At 44.3% G+C, this 22461-nt stretch overlaps 1 protein-coding gene across 1 annotated transcript in view; it reads right to left on the bottom strand.

Moving 5' to 3' along the window:
- The window catches only part of STOX2 (storkhead box 2), a 60210-nt gene extending 38597 nt beyond the window's left edge, over window positions 1–21613 (bottom strand). The window contains exon 1 of the mRNA XM_032949848.2: window positions 20685–21613. Within this exon, the coding sequence (XP_032805739.2) occupies window positions 20685–21048 (364 nt within the window). The 5' untranslated portion in view covers window positions 21049–21613. The remainder of the gene's footprint in view (window positions 1–20684) is intronic.
- Window positions 21614–22461: the final 848 nt, after the last annotated feature.

Genomic DNA, 22461 nt, shown 5'->3' with positions numbered 1-22461 from the left:
ATTGGAGTTGTACAGATAAATCACGAAGGCACAGCATGGGGCCTCCCTTTGCAATGTAAATGAGAATGTAATTAGGGATCTGTGTTGAAAGGCAGAGAGGCATCAAACCGAATTGAGCAGGGACGTATAAACCGTGTATTTCACATTAACTGCAGGAGTAAAACTACGAGTTTCCTCACTAGTGTAAAGAATTACCATCGTCATTGCTGAAACATACCCACAACTTTTTATGCCTATGAACCTCCAACATGTTTGGATAGACAAGCAGAAACTAAAACAAATACAAAACCTCTAAAAAAATATATATACTGTTCTAAAAATACCAATGACAATAGGTCTGCTACACAGGAGAAGATCATCATCATGTCACTAATTTAAGGATTCAATCATTACCTCTCATCCACTACAGCTGCCATCCACGGCAAAATACTGCATTATCTAATCCGTGTTATTAAATCGGCTTCAGCTTGCACACACTAACTTAAAAAAAATATATGGACCCAGAATACATTGAATTGGAAAGTTATTTTTAAACCAAGCTTTAGAGAGAGAGAGGAGAGAACATCACGTGCTGTTGTGAGAAGCTCCGCTACAAGCTGCACAAAGAGGGCTGTGGGAGCTTGGGTGAAGAGTTGACACAGCACGGGCGCGCGGGTCCCATGGAAAGGTGTAGAGGGGAGAGCAAACGGGTCAAGTGCAGTTGGTGCCTGTGCTGTTATATTGACACTTTATGTAAGGCACCCACACCATGCACTGCTATCGATGTGGCTCCATTCCATCGGAAGGTACTCTGCGACATTTTAATGTCCTAAATCGATTCATGCTCTTTATTTAAACTAGTTGAGAATGCAATCATTGAACACATTTCTAATGCTTAATATATCAAACTGTGCTTGAACTTAAATTTCGATTTAAAGCTTTCGTGACTGCAAGGATTCATCTTCTTTGGTTCTTTATTTTATTCTCATTCTACGTGACTTTACCGAACGAACCAAAGAAGATGTGCTTGAACTTTATAAGCATAATTTTCCAAACACAATACAATCAGTTGTTTTACCGAGATCATTTAGTCAAATTATTAACTAAGGAAGAAATAGAACATGATGGATGGACTTTGGAAAGCCAAGCTTGATTTTGGATAGCAGAATACCAGGGTGACCGAAGAAAGTGTGTTTTAGATCAGTGCATATTGCCAGCTATGACATGGGTCAGCAACATGCACATAAACAAAACAATGGTAACCAAGGCTGAAAAGTACATTAATGCGCATGAAGATACTGTATGCATGCTATAAATCACATGGAGACAGAAAGATAAACCCATGGATTAGGGAAATAAGTGAAAGTCAGAGCCAACATATGGACTTTTTTATTTCAAGTGGGATTGAACAGGACGCATCGGATATTATGGCCGGTAGACAAGACTGATGATGCAGTGGCAGACAAATGAGAGCATTTGCTTGAGAAGACAACATCAGATGGATTATGGCATCAGAGGACCGTGAGAGATGGCAATAACATGTCGAAACCTTTATGCATCAGTAGCTAAAGACTGATGGTGACTTTAAATAGGCAGACGTGTTTTATGCGGACCCAAATTTTTTTTTTATTAGCAGTGCACAGACAACGCCCTTAAATTTACCCAAAGAATACATGCTAATATCATCTTTTGTAAGGATTGGGTGGCCACCTGCTTTACAGAGGCACATCACAACTGTACCATCCTTTTGTCATGGTTGCAGTTCATGTGCCTCCTCGTGTTCTAATTTTATCACAGCTCTCAACAATGTAATTTTGTATAATAATTCCTTCATGGAAGGCACATTCACCCGACTCGAATATTACACTGACAGTCTTAGCTTCATGTTAATATCCTTCGGCCAAGTTGGCTGGGCATTCACTTTAGGCTATTGAGTCAGACACAATCCACCGTTTGTTATCAAATCACGGGTTCCTTACAGTTGCAACCCGCCCCCCCCCCCCCTTTAATTTTACAAACATAAACAGCTATTCAAGGGGACATCAAGGCAACAGTGGCCACTGTGTGGTCATGAAAGCTTGTGGTCAAGGATGCTCACACGAGGCTTGCCGGAAGGTTTGAGAACTGGTGATATTGAAAGAATGCAAAAACAATAAAGAGCCCTAGAGACATGGCTTTGTGAGTTGTTTACGGCGGCGGCTCTGGAGAATCCATTAGGGAGACATTACATAAGTTTGAGATGGTATGGCCTGTCTGTGCATGAACTTTTTCGAGAGACGGATTGATCAACTAGAGCAAGGTATTGCTTAAGCGACAGTTTGTCAGTTACAAGTTCTGTTTCATCAGATAATTGATGGGATTTGTTTGTAATTCTGACCTTGTTACTCGAGGGCTATCTCCAATGTTTCTTGCGCGTCCTCTCCCGAGATTGTTTTTTGTCGGAATGACACGGCAATTGTTTTCTTTGCTTTAAAAAAAATGCTTATTGTTGAGCAAGTATTTTTTTTAAGGACAGTGCCAATGTAGTCAAGGACTCACCACACATTGTTTGTAACCAACGGCACGGAGGCGATTTGCTGTATTCTGTTTTATTATGGCTCTGTGGTTCTAATTGGAATTTTTAGAATATTCTGCATCTTGATTTAAATTTTTTTGAGTGCCCATTGTAAGCCCAATTTAAATTCTGAGGAACAAGTTACAGTTTAAGTGACTGAGTGGCAGGGATCATAAAATGGTAACTAAGAAAAACGATACAAATGGCATTTATTTTAGAATTATGCAAAAAGTGCTAGCAAGCTCATTATGTATACATGCAATATTTTACAGCAGCTAAACCATTAAAAGTGGCAATTGATTGAAGGATTTAAAAACTACGCTTATTACCAACGAGGGATCACCGTTTTGTCTTACACTTGGGTTATTGCATAATAAGCATCTTGGCGATAGCTCGACTTAAGACTGGGTGCGAACTGTGGTGTGATGGAAGCTTAGCCGTCTTAATCCTCGGGATCTCAGTGCTTTGCCATTAAGGATGGTTGATTACGTGGGGCAATTTTATCTGACTCGTGAAAAATATGGCAAGAGCTCTCTCAGGATTACGTCAATAAACTGCCTCGGGATTTTTTTGCTGTTTTCCCACGGAGCCCACCATTTGAACTGTGCAATTAAGCAAAGGGAGTCGGTGGCTAACCGTGTGATTTTCCATAAGATTTGGAAATGATTGAAACCATTGCCATGACAACAACTGTCATAGTTGGACGTTAGTACCCAATTAAGACTGTACACATATCACCACAGTGTGGTCTCTACCATAAGGTTGTGCTTATATAATGACCAGGTAAGGCCCTACCTTGGTGACGGCTAGACTGAATACGTTTTTGGCATTGACAAGGGTGCTACAATTATTAAAGTAATTAAATAACTGCTGTCACTGCTGTCATAATTCGACACTTTTTACCTTCTCACAGGTATGAGGCGTCATCCTCTTCTTCAGTGGAGGCCTGTTGTTTTAGACCAAAAATGTAACAACTTCTGCAGTGAGATGCTGCCATTTGAGCGATCACACTGCCCTGTGTGGTCTCATATTTAACCCATTCCCATAAGCGTTAAGAGTCCTCTGAGGCCAATACATCGGGCCATGTAACATTCCTCATGTATTACGAATGGTATGGTAGCAGTCGTGTTGTCGTTGTATCGGAGCCTGTGCTGCTATATTTTGACAAGGGTTATAAACTGCCTCAACGTCGCACATGCTTTTGATTTATGAAGAGCGAGCTTGATATTTGCAGGAGATTTCCACAACCTTATTTTGTTCTTGGATGAACTCAGGGTGGTTGTGTCTTGAAGGCTGAAGATTCCATTCTCCTCATCTCTAATTACTTACAGAATTTCTGCAATTATACATTTAATGTTCATGTTACTTTAATGTCAAATAACCATAACAGAAAATGTTTGATATTTCAGTCATCTACCAGCACTTCTACTATTATTAATAACAACAACAAGCCCTACACACCCTTAGGTTACTTACAGAGTATTTACTGTACTGTCTTTCGAATGTTCCCCTGCTTGAGCACACTTGCATTCTGGTTATCGAGTGCTAAATATTTGAGCACACAACATACCCCAAGTGGAACTCAATAACGTTTAGCTCTTGTGGTAAACATTGTGGCATCTGGGGTGTCTCAAGTGAACCAGAAGGCCTGAATGCTGCCCTGTGCCGTTTGGAGAATGGCGTGCATTGTGCTGTGTGTCCACCTCAGTCGCAGGTGCCCCCAGTGGGAAGGACGCTTCAAGTAGGTAGTCCTTGTTTTCGCATGTGTTTAGGCTGACGCAGGTCATTGCCAACAAAAAAACACTCCTTTCTGCGGCGGGGACGGCAGTGGGCAAACAAACAAATGTGACACCACACGCCAGCCACCTGGCCGCACATGGAGACAGAATTGTGCCACCGTATTGCAACAATATAAACTGCTGCAGTTCACGTGCTGAACTGGAAAGACATTCATTTCCGCATTTGCATGAAATGTTTTTTTTATTACGAGGGGTATGATAATGCTTTTTTTTTTTACAATGAGTAAAGATGCAGCCATGCAATTGCTTGCTTGTGCCACTGCCAGAGGAAGGATCTACAGAGAGCTCAAGGGAGACTTTAAATTTTCCATGTGGGTACTTTCCAGACTGTACACCATACAAAAATGATAAAAATACACTTTTGTTTCTTTTTTGGGGGGGGGGGGGGAGCTCAATAATGCATATTTTTTTTGCACGGCAAGTGAGCTGTAACGTCAAATCTGTCATGTGACCCGCGCATGTGGAAGCGTAACGCATTGTAGTGTAGTGGTTAGCAAGCTGTGTATGTGTCTGTGTGTGTGTCTGTGTGTGTGTGGAAGCGTAACGCATTGTAGTGTAGTGGTTAGCGCGCCGCGCTACGAACCCGGCGACCCGAGTTCGATTCCCGCTCACGGCCACCACCGGTGACGATTATTTCAACCGCTCCTGGATCTCCCCTAGGTCGACTCAGCATCAAACGAGTAACTGCTCTGCTGTGTGAACATCGCCACTGGGGGGACAAAGGCGGCCGGGCGTGGTGCTGGCCACCCACCCCCTCTTAGCAAATAATTGTTCTTCTATTCCATGCTGGCCAGAGGTGAGAGTACCCACACTTTACCCCACCACACGCAATTTGTCAATGGACTGACAGTTGTGGACGCATTAAAACATCATGCTTTTTTTTTACCGAACCCGCAGGCGCGAGCATCGCCAGGGTGTAAGCAGACTTGCGTGCGAAGAAACGTGTGACCGGGAGCGGCACCTTTTGGGTGATTGTTCTCCCCCTAATGGGGGCCCAATTAGAGTTTATCAGATGCTGTGGTGGTGCACACAATTATATTGCTCGGTGGACATAGATTGGGTTTTTGAGAATCTTGCCCATTGATTCAACTGCTACGCCGGAAGATCAAACTGGCGACCCTCTGGATTGCAAGTCCAGTTAGAACCTACTGTTACAATACAGTATATGCAACAGCAACAACAACAACAAAAAACTACATTTCGCTGTTGTTAAATATGGTTCAAAAACACTTGAAATCAAAGCGCAAATTTCCTTCCAGCGGTAGAAAGTTTTCAAAATTAGCACTCGCCAAACTGTTGTTTTGCAAAAATCAATGTGTACAAGGCCTCACATTCATTACACTGAATATTAGTTGGCCATGCACAATTAGCCATGAAAACAATTAATGGCCAATTATGGTGCGGCAGGAGCATGCAATGATAAATTACAGACTGGTCCACAAAACACGGCTGTAATTATTACCCACCAACCATTTAAATCAATCTCTTTTACAGTCAACGGCTAATCTTTAGCCTGCCAAAGTTGCACTTTGATCCTCCTATTACCTCCACCTCTTACCAAAACACACACATTCCTCTTTAACGCTAACCTGGGATGATTTTTGAGCGTCGTGTATGCACAGGTAAACAGTCGTCACAAAGCTAGAAGCGGCATTTACTACGCCCATACCCCAGAATCCACATTAATCCTTTTCAGGTGCAGCCTAACCCGAGCTCCGGACGGCAATCGCATCGAACATTGCGTAACAACACCCGCGGACGGCAATCACATAAACAGCTCGATGAAACCCGACCCAGCTTGTTTAATGTTCTCAGCTCTGAATGCATGAACGAAAAGTATAATTGTTAAATAATTAATACCTTTTCTTTCTCTATTCTCTTCCCTGCCCACCCCACCCAACGCACAACTAATAAATCAAGTAAAGGTATGCGTGAAATTAGCCTCTGTGTATTTCCAAACTGCTTTGTGTCTTGTACGCTTTCTGCTGCGTGGAAGTGTTCGGGTAATTTGCGGGCTGTGTAGCGCGCCTGTACAATAATCTTCATATCCTGGCCTGGAAACCCCAAAGGGAATAAGGGATTTCTGTGCAGTAATGTTTGGAGGGTGAAGGGTTGTGGTGGAGGGAGGGTGGGTGGGTGGGTGGGCCGTGGGGTCGGGGTCAGTTTTCCCGGACACTACGACAATGGCCCAGCATGTTCAAAGAGCATTGTGGAATTAACAATGCCAGCAAATGCTGGATTAGAACAAGCTCATCCTAAATAATGGATCCTTGCTGGTGGGTAAAGCTGGGCTCCTCAAGTGGCTAAAATAAGATACACTCATTCCATCACGCGCTCATAACATTCAACCTTTTTCTTTTTTTAAATTCACGAGCATAAATGTCGCAGGATTATTGTTACTCTTTGGTTCTTTCGGTAAAGTCACGTAGAAAGAGAAAATAATAAATTAAATAGTATTGCTGCAGCGTGGATGCACCCAAGGTGTCCCAATCCTCTTTAAATTCGAAGCTGGCAGGCACACATAAGGGGAAAAGTACGCGGCCGCTTTGTCAAGGGAGATTTATGGGCACATTGCCATGCAAGATTACCTTACAGCAAGGGACATGTAACCTACGGCCTGTGCACTGTATATGACCCGTGACTTCGTTTTGTACGGCCCGTGGCCACACAGGGCCTACCCATTCGAAATAGCCCGCAAGCGAAATTAATCCGTCACCGCAAAGCATCTTAGGGAGAAACATTTTCGACCTACTGCGTGCTTCTAATTTTGTCACTGGCAAATGGCCTCTTTACAGGCCAGAAGGAGGTGTATGTTGGTTTTTGGCTCGCCAAATGTATTTGAGCAATCGGTAAAGAAAATGTCCCCAACTCCTGCATCATGGCTAAGCCAAATGCCACACTCAGTTTTTTTTTTACAAAGTGGGTCATTGCTGACCCCGTCAACATCTGCAGGCATAATCAAATGGACCAAACATAATATTGCTGTACTTCTATTTAAACAAATGAGAGTGTGTAGATCGTGAGTCCGTTACTGATATATGATCTAATCTTTTTTTTCACTTCACCTCTTTTCCTCCAAAAACAGAGGGACAAACAACGCCCAACCCATAAACATTGCGCAACATTTAGATATGTGCTTACTGACGCTTTTACAATCCTCTGGAGCTCGATGCACAGATAAAGCAAAACTCTGCGGAATTGTATTTCACAATTCCTCTAAAAGTTTTCGTTGGGGAGTGTTGGCAATAATAAAACAACATTTGCACGTATTCTTGGTTCTTCCGGTAAAGTCACGTAGATAGAAAAATAATGATACAAATAAAGTCGATAAAAATAATAAAAATACAATTATATATTTAAAAAAACTAATGTAGACTGCAGTGAGTGTACTGGCAGTCTATAATTGTTCACTCACTGTGATATACAACAACCAACCGCCATTCGCCACCAGGTGGCGGTGACGTCACCACGGCGCCTGTGCCATGCGATGTGCACGTTGAGGCCACGTGAAGCGTCGAATGCCCGCTGGCAGGAGGTCACCGGGCAGATCCAGGTGACTGAGATGACTGGGCACATCAACCGTGTTGGTCTAAGGCAGACATAAAACCCCGTGTTCTATGTCGTTGCTGTACAAGCGAGTGCGGTCATTCGATGCCCTGAGCCGGCAAAAGAGGGGAGGAGTTGTGGCACTTACAGATTTTGGAAATTAAAAGAAGGTTTCACACACACACACAAATTCCACACAAAATCAAGAGGAACTGTTTCCTTGGAGACTTGATCTACAGCTCAATCACTCTCAGGACCCCCCACCACACACAACCCTACTCTACTTGCAGACAGACTTTATAGCGGCACTAGCCCTCTCCTGCCCAGCAGAGAGGAGGATTCTCCCGTCTCCGTTACCTTTGTTTCGAGGCAATGGGGGGTGTGGGGGGGGTCTGTGGCACAAGGGTTACCGGGGAGGCACTGTATACCCGCAGCTGCCACGGAGCAAACAAACTTGATGGGGGGGGGGGTGTACGTGTGAAAATCAGTGGGGCTATCTAAGTGTGGCAGAGTTCTCAGCCTTCTTTCCGTGTGCGTATGTAACCGTTTAAACATTGTTCCGTCTCAATATCAAAAGTCTCCTCTTTCTGTTTATCTATCTATGCTACACCGCCAGTTGCAAGTTTCTTGAATTGCCCTCCAACGGCAACCGTCTCTGTATACCCAGGGCCGGATTGAGATTTTATAGCCCCCCTGGGCTACAGGTACTGTGAGGCCCCCAGTAATATTTTGAAAAGGAAAACAAAGTAAAAAATGTATGAATTTTTTTACAAGGCTAGCAACAAATAAAATTCAGCATTCACAAATGAAATAACTTGTTACTTAATCTCTGGGGGAGGCCCCTGGACTGCAGCCCCTAAAGTCCCCTGCCTTAATCCGGCCCTGTGTATACCCAGCAGTTATGACTGGGTACAGCACAGTCAATCAGCATGTCATGTGTGGGATGGAATAATGTGTAGGTAATTTCCACATTTAAAAACAAAGTGTCTTGTCGGCATGGACGAGTTGGCAAATAACTGTTAGAGAATGAGGCTCTCAATATGTCCCTCTCATGGAGGCTCTCCTGCCAGCAGGAGCGTGAGCAAGCCATTGCTGGGCTGCAGCTTTATTATTTTATTTGAATGTTATTTTAATCAAAAATAAGCCCACGAGCCAATATTCTGATATCACGGCAACAGAATGATAAGCGCTTCAGTGGATTTGATTAAAAAAAAAACTATTTTTTATTCTACCAGGGAAGCGACCTCACCACAAATGATTGCTCAACGAAGTGGCTTATCATGTGGACATTTATATTCAGCCAAATATTCTAAAAGCATATTTCTAAATGTGGAAGGAAAAACCGTAGGATCTGGAGAAAAATCCACGCAACCACGGGGAGAACACGCAAACTCCAAATATAGAGGTTTCAGGTTCGGGATCGAGATCTAATCTACGACCTCCTGTATATCCAGCGAGGTATTTAACATCTAGCCCCCAATTCCAACGTAAATCATTGTCTATACGAGTATAGAAAATGCCTTTGAAATTTCCAAGCAGCAGCAGCAGCAGGTACCTCGCCTGAGTCAGTTTACATGACGTTGCATAAATAACACAGGGGTTTATTTGTATTCCAGGGTGGTTGATACTACCATGACAGAATAATCTCAGTGGCATAAAAAAAGCTTCGTTTACAAGCCTGTTACTTAGCGCGCATTGTAGCCACAACACAAACGCCCAAGCGCAAACCCAAACTCTCTGCCTCGCACACACGCACTCTTAGGTTCGTATAGTCCTCAAACTTACGATAAGCACCACAACTAAGTGCGTGTGTAGGGTTCAAGAGAAGGACGAGTGGGCAAGAAGTTATTTGGGGGTTGAATGTACGGGCAATGTATGATCGGGGTAAAGTTATCTGTAAAAAAAGGGAAAACAATGATCAGAAATATTCAGATGTAATAAGTAATGTGTTCAAACACACTGACCATGTGCATTGAAGTATTGTATCCCTTGTTCAAGAATGAATGCACTTTTTTTTTCTCTCTCACTAGATTTGCAAATGAAAAGCTTATACTTTTTGGGAGAAACTCAACACTGTTATATTAAACCTAACAAGGCACAATCCTATGCCTAATGAATTCGTTTCAGTGTTTGTGCTTTAGTGAGATATGGCGGCTTCCCCGTTTTCATCATTAAAAAAAATGCCACGAGCCCATTCCTTTCTGGCGGAATTTCAAAGGCTACCTTCTCTGCTGGAGTCCAGTGACAATTACCACTCTTACCATCACCACCCCCATTCCTCCGCAACCCTCACAACAAACACCCCCCCCCCCCCCTTTTCACCCGGCCTCCCCCACTCTATCCGGATCACTTTATTGTTCCAAGCCAGACACTATTTCCTATCTTTTAACAACAACAAAAATCCCCCAAAAAGGTGGGTATAGAATACCAGTAATTCCTAGCCTGAGCAAATACTGTACGATGTAAATTGCACTGTGTACGGGTGTTTTCGTCGTTCTGCCGTCACAGATTTGAACTCTTATGAACAGGCGATGAACCTGCTGCATGTATTTCTCAGTTGACGTGATGTCTCTCACAGATGTCTGGGTGGAACATGTATGTTACCCTGTGGTTGAATCGAACGCAATAGCTTTCGACCTCAACAGCCCGATACAACCGCTCAAGTCATACAGATGACACGGAGGATTGCTTCACTCATTCGAAACAAATCTGGCAGTTGAAGTTTTATTTTACGCAGTTTGCAGTGACAGCTACACATGTATGTAACACAACGCACGTGCAGCATATCACTCTTAAGACAGCAGAACTCCAATAATCCACAAATGATTGGCAAATTGCGACTCCGTAATCCACGGCGGATTTCAAAGTCTTCGCGGACTGCGAATGGCGACTCATAGAAGTGGGCAGCGGAGCTGCAGGGAAAACTCGAAAGCAACAATATTTTTGGCATAAAAGCACGTGGCCTCACCCAAAACACACATACGGATCACGGTGCAGAAACCAAGACAAAATGCCGTGCTGCCACAACGCGTTACTACTTTTCAACTCTGCGATATGGTATCCGTGAACTCGTTTTCACTCCCTTTTCAACCTTCGCTTATCTCTTACAAAAAGCAATAAACATAGCCTGGTATATAACCGTCTGTGGGCCACTAAACTGCAGTTGGTGTATAATGTTCTACATTTTTACTGTATCTCCATTGTTGAACAGAAGCCCCTTGTTCAGCTGGTGTGCCATAATGAATGACCCTTATGCGAACACAATAAGACCATATACGAAAAATCTGAATAAATAATTAGCGGCAAAGAGTAACTGCAATGTAGTTGTTTCAGATTACAAGGGGAATGCCAAAGGATTCTATTTTTAAGCTGTTGTGCCCGATTGTGCCTAACGGAGCTCAATGGAATCATATTATGTTCTTTTACAGGCCCCAAACAATACAATCATCTACGTTGTTACATTAAACAGAAGTGGTCAAAATACGGATTGTACAATTATACATTGTTGGGCTGAGCGTGGCTTTATGGGTAGCACGCATCTCAATCCTTAAGGGATTCAATAGGACTGGACCCAACACTGTAATAACACTGCAGCAGCGTGACAGTATAGACCACAGAGTATGTTAACCTGGCTGTTTATTTAGACTGTGGATAAATAAGATTCAATGACACCCATCACAATGGTCACCCATTGTGCCGATTTCACAGCAGAATATCAAAGCAAATATTCTACTGCTCTACAGTGATTGAGGCCAGCACGCAGACATAAACAAGAACACATCAAATTTTGATTTAAAGCTTTCGTGACTGCAGTGATTCATATTTATTCATATTTATTTTATTGTTTCCCTATTTTATTGTTTCCCTTCAACGTGACTTTACCGAAGAAAAAGAAAACATCAATATGGATAAAATTACGATATATGAAAAAGGCAAAAACAGTGTACGGCACATTTAGGAAATTGTATTTTTTTGTCAGACTGCCATCAAAATGAGAGCAGGTTGGAGTGCCTTTGAAAATTTTAACATAACCAAAAGTAGAAACATACCAATGTATGTGAGGGAAAGAGTTTTCAATGAGTACATACCGCCAGCTATATGCATGTGAATAAATAAACATGGACACTAACGAAGTGGAATAGAATCTGAATGGTGCACAAAGAAGCAAGGAGAAATGCATGCTTAGACTGACAGGTGAGATGAACACGGATTAGGGCTTTAATACAAATCAGAAACAACACATTGACAATAATATGCTGTTTGAGAGGGCGCCACAGTGGACAGATGTTAACTCCCTCGCCTGGCATGCAGGAGGTCATGGATTAGATCCTGACCCTGACGCCTGTATTTTTGGAGTTTGCACGTTCTTCCCGTGGTTGCGTGGATTTTTCTCTGGGTCCTCTGGTCTTTTTCCTTCACATTGAGAAACATGCGCTTAAAGTATGTGGCTGCTTTAAATATCCACATGATGAAGCCACTTTCGTTGAGCTATCATTTGCGGCCAGGTTGCTTCTGAAAAAGAAAATCTATATAGCTCAGTGGGCCTTACCTGTGGTAAAATAATATATATAGTTTATTTTTTTTAATAAAGTGAAAATTGCTGTAATTGGGGGCTTGGGCATGACACGTCGCTCGGCAAGATGATGGCCCTAAGGATGAAGTGAGATGGAGCAGTGAGGGGGTGGCAGGCAAGGGAGAGAGAGAGAAGTAACGTTCACGAGGACGGCCGCCATCCAGATGAGCGAATCAATTCGGGTGCAGGAGTGAGATGGTAGCAGCACTGGATCAGGAGGGGCCGTCTGGCACGGGAAGGCCTTCATCCAGCAGTGGACAGGGCAATGACGATACAGAATATTGCAAGGCATGCAGGCAACATAAAGTGAAGATAAAATGCTTTTGTAGTTTTTTCAACATGCAAATCTTGACGGTGTTGTAAGGCGGACATAATAATGATCTTAAAGCCAATATTTGCAATGGGAATAACATTAAACATAGGCGATGCCAACATGTAATACGTACAGAAAATAATAATAGTAATAATAATGCAGAACCTGTTGGAATGATTTTGAAAATAGTTGCAGACGTGATCGCATAGGCTGCTTTAATCACATTCTGAATCACCATGTGAAATTAATACTAATGTATGCAAGCCATACGCACGAATGCAAAATTCATATTTTTAGTGAAAGACTTTATAAACTATTAAGAGGGGTTTCCAGTTTCTGTATTCAACGTTATGGCCTATTGTTAAAGTTTTGGCAACAGTGTATACATGTTTAAAAGTAAGGCTATAGTTAAAAGTTTCGAGAATAACATACACTACGAAACAATTTTAATGTAGATTTTCGGTACAGCCATGTACAAACATATTCTTAAAAACAACAATTTGAATTTAATTAACGTCTAAATGGAATTTCATCTCAAGGTGTTTCATTAAAAAAATGCTGACACGAGGGTGGATTGGCTATGGATTGGAGTGGTCCAGGCAGAGAAACTCAGAAGAGAAGAGGAGAGAGCTGGGAAAACATTGTGGAGGCACAGCCCAGTATGAAGAACCTGGGGCCCAGCACCAGTACTGAGCCTCAGGGACTGCCGGGGTAACCAGTGAACGTGTCCCACTTATTCTAACTTTAGTAACACTCGAACATCGATATATTGAAAAACTAAACTGTTTTTTATTCTATCAAGTAAGGCCCACTGAGCTATATAGCTCTTTTTCAGAAGTGACAAGTGGCCCATCGTGTGGACATTTGTAGCAGCCAAATAATCTAAAACGCATGTTTCTCAATGTGGAGGGGAAAACTGGAGGACTCGGAGAAAAATAAAATCCACGCAGACAACATGCAAACTCCAAATATACAGGCGTCAGGATTTGGAGGGAACCCACGACCTCCTGCATACCAGGTGAGAGAGTTAACATCTTAGAAACACAGCACCTCTGACAGGAATTGGATTTGATCCAGACCCAACATCTATGTATGTGCTTAGACTTAAAACTTCCTTCCACAAAACATTTGGCTGTCCCTTCTGTGTAAATGCATGCGCCAAGTGGCACAATAATACAGCACTACGAAACAGATATTATTGGTCAATATGAAGCAATACAATCACCCAACAAAAAAAATAATCATAATAAAATTAATCCTGATTTGAATCTTGGTTTGAAGCTTTCGTGACTGCAGGAATCCATACTCTTTGGTTCTTTCGGTAAAGTCACGTAGGTATAAAATAAAATAAATCACGACGTTTCGGGCGCAACACCAAGCGTCCATCATCAGGTGGGAAAGCCTAAAAATAAAATTAAGTTCTATCATTATTTCGATGTGAATCTCACTGCAAGCTGATTATAAAGAATTACCCAACCCAGGCAACTACAAGCGTGAGACTGCAATAATATACCTCTCTTGTGGAATCTTCTCACCTTCTACAGACTTAATTGTAAACCACAAGTCGTTGCCAATCTTGCTCAATCTAGTGCTCAAACAATATAATAGTTCAACCACGTAGAACTCTTAAGCATTGTGCACAAATGATCAGAATTACGTTTACTCCTCCAGAAATGACACGCGCCTTCATCATCGCATTGGGTGAATGTTAATGAGTATTGTCGAGATACCGTGTATGCAATCTGGTACAAAAAGACGCAGGGTGCATTGAGCATGCAGGTATAGTCACACAATAACCAAGCACAAACAAATGAAGATTCCTTCATTGTTTCAGAGGTCAAGTAACGCACGTAACCGTTCATGGCACAGAGGGCACCATGGCCAAATCAACATCCACTATGCGTCAAAGCAAACAATAGTGGCTCAAGACAACACATACTGTAGATAACCTGTATAATACGTTAACTGATAACGTATAGCCGTTTGTCAGTCCACTGTTGGGTAAATGCCTCCCGGCACTGTCGGTCATGGGGGTTATTTCACTCGACTTCAGTGCATGTTGGTAAAGGGCCCCGGCTCCAACATGCAGGACCAACTTTGTTATCACTCACCACTGACGTTGACTGGCAGGAAATCAAACACAGGTCGCCTGGTTTAGTGCGCCAGCCACTGCACTACTGCTCCACCTTGAAAACTTATATAGTTTGTATTTATTTATATACGTATATTGTACACAACAATTGTATGTAAAGCATCGATTGTTCATAATCGTAACACACGTACATTTAAAAAATATAATTAATGTGCATTTTATATGTAAACGTTCCATACGTATTTTTATGGCAGTGCAAGTGAAAAATTAACTAGCAAATGAAAAAAAATATGACTTTAATGACATGCTTTCCAGGACAGCATGAAGCAGTACAATTTTCCATGAAAGCTAAACCTACCCATTGCACTCACGCAACAACATGCTTGGCTGCGGTATCGTCCCACCCCTCCCCTTCTCACTCTGTACTTTTTTCTCTCTCCAAATTACTGTTTACTTAAATAGGCTATCGGTGACGTAAGTCAAATACGTTTTCGTTCAACACATTCCTGCGGAGGGAGCTGGTAGGAACGTTGGGTTGCTCGGTCAATGGCCAGGGTTAACGGCGGCGTGGTGTATTCCGCAAATATGCCGGCGTGGGTAGGTTAAACGTTGAGTTTTATAAGGGCACCACGGGGTGACCAGCCCCTCCCCACCCAGCCCCACCTAGCCTCACCCTCCCCATCCAGCCCCTCCCCGCCCTCCCCTCTTCAGCCAGCCCCACCCCTCCCATTTTTGAATGCACAACGGACGGACGGACACAATAATCCCCTGTGGGCTGGTGTAACCAGGAGGTTCCTACCAGTATAACTCGTAACAGTGAACAGTGCACCATGAAGCAGCGTAAAGCACGCCTGTAATCCAGCACTGCGGAGGCGAGGGTTGGTTGATCACCGCACACACGGTGTGAAACTCCATTCCTGTGGGCTTCGAGGTGCCATACCCTGGCTCACCAAGCAGGTGGAAGTGCAGTAAGTGGACTAATTGCCATCAATTTCCATCTGTACGGTTATAGAGTGTTGTCCCCTCACGCTCGGGGGGTTTCTCCGGCTACTCCAGTTTCCTTCCGCTTGTATAAACACTCACTAATTGACCGAAAACATCGTAAAATAAAAAAAACTTAATGCAACAGGACCCCTCCTGAAAATCAGTCCGACGACTCAACGTGGCTTCCTGGATAAATAATAACCTTATTGCCATTATTTTGGAAAACGACCCAAGATGATGATTTCACCAACCATTTGTTTTTCATTGCTGCAATCTTCCAAATTAAGCAGGGAACGAAATAGAATTGTTCGATTTTTTTGGGTGCAGTTATTGGTGACCGTGCTGAGACTGAGTTCACTGCAGTAGACAACCCAGTTTAATCACGTTTGGCTGCCCAGGTTTGACACCAGGGTCTCAGCAGTGCCAGCACGGTGCTCCGATATGATCTTCGCCTCCAGAGCCAGTGAGTCACCTCCCATCACTTTCCTTATAGAGAATACACCGCGTACACAAATACCCCCCCGTTTGCCTTTTTAAAGGACATAACCATTCATTATAAACACACGTGATATATGGTGGGTATTACTACTATAATGAGCCAAGAATGTCTGTGTGTGTGTAACGCGCGTGACGTAACTCCACATGCCGCCCCCCCCTCATTAATATTAATGGTGGATTTTTACACTCACGCTGAAGAAAGTCGAGCGGAAATATTTTTTTTCGCAAATTCGCTTTAAGTTTGACGTTTGTTTATTGAAAGTTAATCTAATAAATAATTCTACGCAGCAACAAAGTGGATTTGGTGTCTTTATTTATTTCTTCAGCACTTGAGACAAAAGGTAAGTCTAATTTATGCTTCTACATTATGGTAAAATAGAAATTTCTCGGTGATTTTCCAGATATTGTATCGAATTCCAATTTATTTCAACCCCAGCAACCGAAAGCAGAAGAGAATAAAGTATCAGAGCAGTGAATTTGAACAAATTGAAGGTCAGTTACATACAGTGCTACAGTGAAATGCAGTGAAAAGTGTTTAATGACATACTTGTGCAAGATTAACTGCCATTTAATTTTCACAAGATACAATTATTACTCTGCTAAAAAAAATCGTAAATGTTACAGCTTCCGTCCTAGGATGGGCAAACGAGCTAGTACTCTACATGGATATTATGAGCCAGAGAAGGGTCAGCAGCGACCTGGGACGTGACAAGCTTTAGACCATAATTTCTCAAACTCTGGCTGCCAGCGAGGTTTACGTTACCCGTTAGTTACTGCTCAGTAAATAAAACATCAACCATTCGGTGCATCACGAACAGTCCACATTTCTACCACCCCCCACCCACCCACACACTAAAGCCAGAACTCTCAGCCACCGTCTTCCATATCGATGCGCAGCATGTGGGCAGCCGCCGTGTGCGGGCAGCTGCAGATGTCCGAGGGAAGATGGACTCAACACACGTTACTTTATTCACACCCCCATCCCGTGAGAACTGCTGTTTGCGTGTCGTGTTGTCCCAGCCCCGCACCTCCGATCAGCGCGGTTTAACTGCGTACGGTCCGAAAAAAGTTCAACGTACCTACGTACGTCCAGTACATGTAACCCAATAAAACAAAATATACCGACAATGGAACTACGGTCTTGAATTCTAAACGCATGCCTTTTACCGACGTTTTAAGTGTCCTACGGTAACACGTGCGTTGTAACGCGTCATCCTCATTCGTCATTCTGTGCGTACTTTGCGCATTAATGCTATGAGCTCGTTCCTGTATTAAATGACCCTCAATTATGTACAGGTGTGTGCGTGTGAATTGTCTTCTTATACTTAACAGGTGTGTGTGTGTGTGTACGTATGCTGTGGGGAGCGGTAGTGTAGCGGGTAGGGTTCTGCGCTACGAACCCGTCTTCCCGAGTTCGATTCCCGCTCACGACCAACACCAGTGACGATTATCTGAACCGGTCATGGGCCTCCCATGTCGACTCAGCCTCAAATAAGCACCTGATGCGGTGTGTAAACATCGCCACTAGGGAGACAAAGGCAGCCGGGCGTGGTGCTGTCTACCCACACCTTCGTGTGCCGTTCCGGCTTTTATAGGTGCTCGTTAACAGCCCTTGCCCCAACAGTCTGTACAGGTTATACGGGGCATCTTTGTCCTTGTCTTGTATGCTGTGTGCTTAGACGTGCACAATACTCGGACTCTGAAGGAGTTCAGACATAAAGTGTAAGTGTCTACTGATTTATAAAGAAGTTCATTCAGAAGCTTTATTGAAACCAGGCGAGAGAGATTTCATGAGATGAGTATATGCCACCCCTATACAAAGGTGTCATGGGAAACACAATGTGTGCACAGCACTGTGGAGCGACAAAATACAAGGCGATGAAAACATCTGTGCGCCCCTTACAGCAAACACAAAACACAATTCTGCTTTGCACAATCCACTTTTCTATTCCCCCGTGTGAAAAGGTGTGATGATGAATAACAAGGAGTCGGAAGGATGAAGCGTTCCCGACAATAACAATGAATAGCCCAACGGCAACTCGGGAATGAACATATCAGTGGGGAAGGTCTTTTTTCCCTTGTACACGCATTAAGTTTACATAGATCACCATGGCACCCTCGGAGCGAGAAGGGGTTAACAGATGGGACAATTGTTGGATACACCGTTGGACGCTCAGGAATGAGCAACAACGTGATGTAAACATCCCAGGGACATGCAGGTGGCCCAAGTATGTATGTTGAACTTCTTTCGCGCCGTACGTAGCCAACTGTGCTAAATTGGAGTTATGTATATATCTGGAGGTACATGCAATCCATGCGTATTGTAGTAGTGGTAGTGTAGGTATGGAAGCACGTCTAGGTGCTCTGGAACACAGGTATAAAGTATACGTGGTACTAGATGTGTTTAGATTACCGTAGTGGTGAATGGGCATTTGTGGGAGAGCAATGGCATAGTGGAACCCAGCGATTGGTATTTTGCACAAAGTGAGTTACAGTATGAGAGTTTACATTTGTAAGGCGCATTCCCAATGCGGCACCGTGTATGGAAGTCGGGAAATAAACAGAACCATGCAGGGTAAACGGCGAGATCTAACCGGGGGGTAAAGGCCAGTTTAAAGAGGTGAGTTATAAAGTCAGACTTAAATAGCTCCAACGACCCCGATTGTCTTATTACCAAAGGCAAAAACGCGTTGTTCCATAGTCTGGGAGCTGCACTGGAAAAAAGGCCGATCACCCCAGGAAATGAGCCTTGACCTCGGAGTACTTAGGAGAAGGGGATCCCAAGATCTTAGGGACCTCGTTGGAGTGTAAACACGGATCAGTTCCTGTAGATGTTGTGGTAACAATACACCTTCCTACATGCGTCAGTGTGCACTCACTCACGCTCAATAGATGGTATACGTTTATTAGCGTACATACTTTGTTGTGCGCTCAATAGGATGCCCTCGAGGCATCGAGTGTACATAGTATATATATTTCGTCATTAATTAAACAAACAGTAATTCCATTTCTCATAGAATTCGTACTTTGCGGGGAGTATGCATATTTTTTTCCGGAGCTCAGCCCTGGATAGCTCCGGTTGAAAATGAAGCCCCTGGTAATGTGCACAAGTGTTATATGTATATCATATGCAATGTGCTCAGCAGCGTTGTATCTATCAGGGCTGTATGCATGTTAAATTGTGTATGCATTATGTGTTAACCCGTGTGATATACCAATGCAACCACTGCCTAAATAGGAATACACAGGTGCCAAAGTACATATGCTATTACATGTGAACAAATGGTTGTGTACAAAGATTTCTCACTCGTTTGCTCGAGACACGTATACACATATGTTGCCTGTATAGTAGTGAATTAAGCGTGCTTACCCATATGCCATACCTATACAGATGCACACAGGTATAGACGTACTCATCCATGTGATTTACATAAGGCAGGAAAACACCGAGCATTCGCCCATGCGCTCCAAATAACACAGGTGTCCCCAGGTGTGTGTTGTGTGTGTATAGCAGTGTGCATGCAGTTCACTCATCCATGCGTTTCACATAATACAGGACAGGTATTCCTGCTGTGTGTATGCCTTGCACAGCGGAGAGCGGTGGTAGAATGGTCAGCGCACTGCGCTCCGAACCTGGATTTCCAAGTCGGATTCCCCGCCACGGCTAACGTCAGTGGCGAGTGATATCCGAACCGGTTCTAGGCCTCCCCATAGGTTGACTGGTACCTGGTGCGATGTGTACATATCAGCACTGTGGAGACAAAGGCGGTCGGGCGTGATGTTGGCCACACTACCTGGATCCGTGCCGGACTAAAAGTCTGGTAAAGAAGGGGGGATCTTAATTTGTTTTTAGTAGCGTGTATGCAGGGAAAGGAACCTAGGTGTTCTACACAACACGGGTATATACTCAGGTGTGAGTGCGTGTTTGGAGTAGCATGTAAATTCCGTGCACTCGCCCACTCTAAAACAATTTAATCAATACAGTGCTCTGAAGAAGGGCCATTGTCCGAAACGTCGCCGATTATATCGTTTATTTTAAGGCAGTGTTGTTGTCCAGTGTGTTGAGTTTTTTGTTGTGCGTGTGCCCCACTGCCAACGCAACATCAACTAATAAGCAGCATTATTCTTATGAATATGCGTAAATTTTACTCTAGCGGTAGTGCCTTACGCCGATAATATCTACTCCAAGCCAGGCCTACCAGCGTTCCGAAAAAAACACCCCATCCCGAGTGAGAAATAAATCCCCGACTATGCATCGTGCAACGCATAGGGCACCGTCGTACGCATGAGTGCAACAGTCGATGCGCCGCAGGGAGCGTGCACCACGCGTGCCTCCGACTCCTCACCCAGATAGTCGATGGTGTATCCGCGCGGCGGTCGCAACGCCCTGCGGCTCCACGCGTCCCGCAGGGCGCCCAGCTCCGCGGGCTCTCCCCGCAGCAGCAGCACCCCGCCGTGCAGCCAGCCCAGCAGGTAGAGCCCCCGCAGCCTCTCCGACAGCCGCCCGTCCCAGAAGCGAGCCGTGTTCTCCGCCTTGAATTCGGCGAAGAGCTCCGCGTATCCCGAGCGCCGAGGCTCAGCGCCCGGGTCCGGGCTCGAACCGGACCCCTGGGGCGCGGCGCTTGCCCGCTCCCTGCTCAGCACCATGGCCACGCATTGCGGAGCGAGCTGCAGGAAGCGCTCCGTCTTGCGCGCTTTTTGGGAAGCCATGCGCAAGCTCTGTTGTCGCGCCGTGCCGTAACAGCGCGGCTATCTCGCTCGGGTAAGAATGCACAGAATTGGTATTCGTTTTCTTGAAGCGTACGCCTCCGCTAATTCGTCTTATTCTCCTATCGGAGCGCAGTGCTTTGCTGTAGCGAATGTCCCTGTGTGTGTGTACATGCGTGTGTCCGGCTGGAGTGTGTGTGTGTATGTGTGCGATGGTTGCGTGTGTGTTTCTCTCTGGCATCAGGTTGGCTCAGCTGACTGTGGAACACCCACTGCAATGAAGGCGTCCATGCACTTAAAAGCGCAGGCAGCTGCCTACACCGTTCAAAGAGACGAATCGGACTTTTATCGTCGAAATTGTTGATTGAAAATAAAATTGCACAAAAAAAATCGACGTTAAGAAAACTCGAGTAAAGAACACGCCTTGGCGGAACATTGATCTTCAAAACTACCGCAAATGGACAAAGCCAGAACTACACACGAACACATACGCGCGCTACATAATAACGCGCGCGTGCGAGCGAGCGCTCTCTGTGGGAGGGCGCCGATGACGATTCTGGCGAATGAATGGCCGAGAGACCGCCTCGCCCGCCCTTTAAATAATCTGCGTGGGGTCTGCCCTCCACACTGCCCGCCAGCTGACGTTGGGGCTCCCCCCACTGGCACCTCTCATCTGCCACCTCGCGATGCGCCGCGGCCACGATGTGCACAACAGCGCTTCTTCCGTTCGGTTGCTGCACGCGTCTCTTCGCTAATGTCTTATTGATTTGGGGGAGGGGGGTCTTTTTTTTTGGTGTGTTACAATCCACCGTATACAGGAATGTTGCCATGGTTTATTGATTATATTATCAACGGTGGACTTGCAATCCAGAGGTCGTTTCTATCTCGCGGCATGGCAGTTGAAACAATGGGAATATTTTTTAACACGTAGGCTTTCGCGACCAATATCATCCATAATAGAGGTTTTTGGGTTAGATCGCGTAAATATATAAATGTGGCGTTAAAACCCGCCACCACCCGACACAGCCAACTAATAAGGGTTGTCACGTAAACAGAACGTGCCCAATTCGTCACTAGTGCAGCAATAACCGGTGTGTTGGAGAGCCAAGCCACAACATTTACAATCTGAGTAGGACGTTTCGCCAGTAATTATTAATTACTTGATGAAGCTAGTTGTGACAACCCTTACGAGTTGGCTGTGTCGGGTGGTGGCGGGTTTTAACAACGCATTTATATATTTACGCGATCTAACCCAAAAACCTCTATTATGGATGGGAATCTTTTGTTCTTTGTGTTTTGATTTAAACCCTCTTCCTCATTCCACCCCAGACAACATGCATTGGTATACCGCACTTAATTGATCAGCAGGGGACAGGCAGCTGGCATTCCTTCCTTCATTTCCATACGATCGTTTTG

This window comes from Petromyzon marinus, chromosome 8 (assembly GCF_048934315.1).
Source record: "Petromyzon marinus isolate PM22_M1 ecotype Great Lakes invasive population chromosome 8, UKy_Petmar_22M1.pri1.0, whole genome shotgun sequence".
NCBI lineage: Eukaryota > Metazoa > Chordata > Hyperoartia > Petromyzontiformes > Petromyzontidae > Petromyzon > Petromyzon marinus.
The sequence above is the reverse complement of the archived record's forward strand: the minus strand, read 5'-3'. Positions and strand labels throughout refer to the sequence as shown.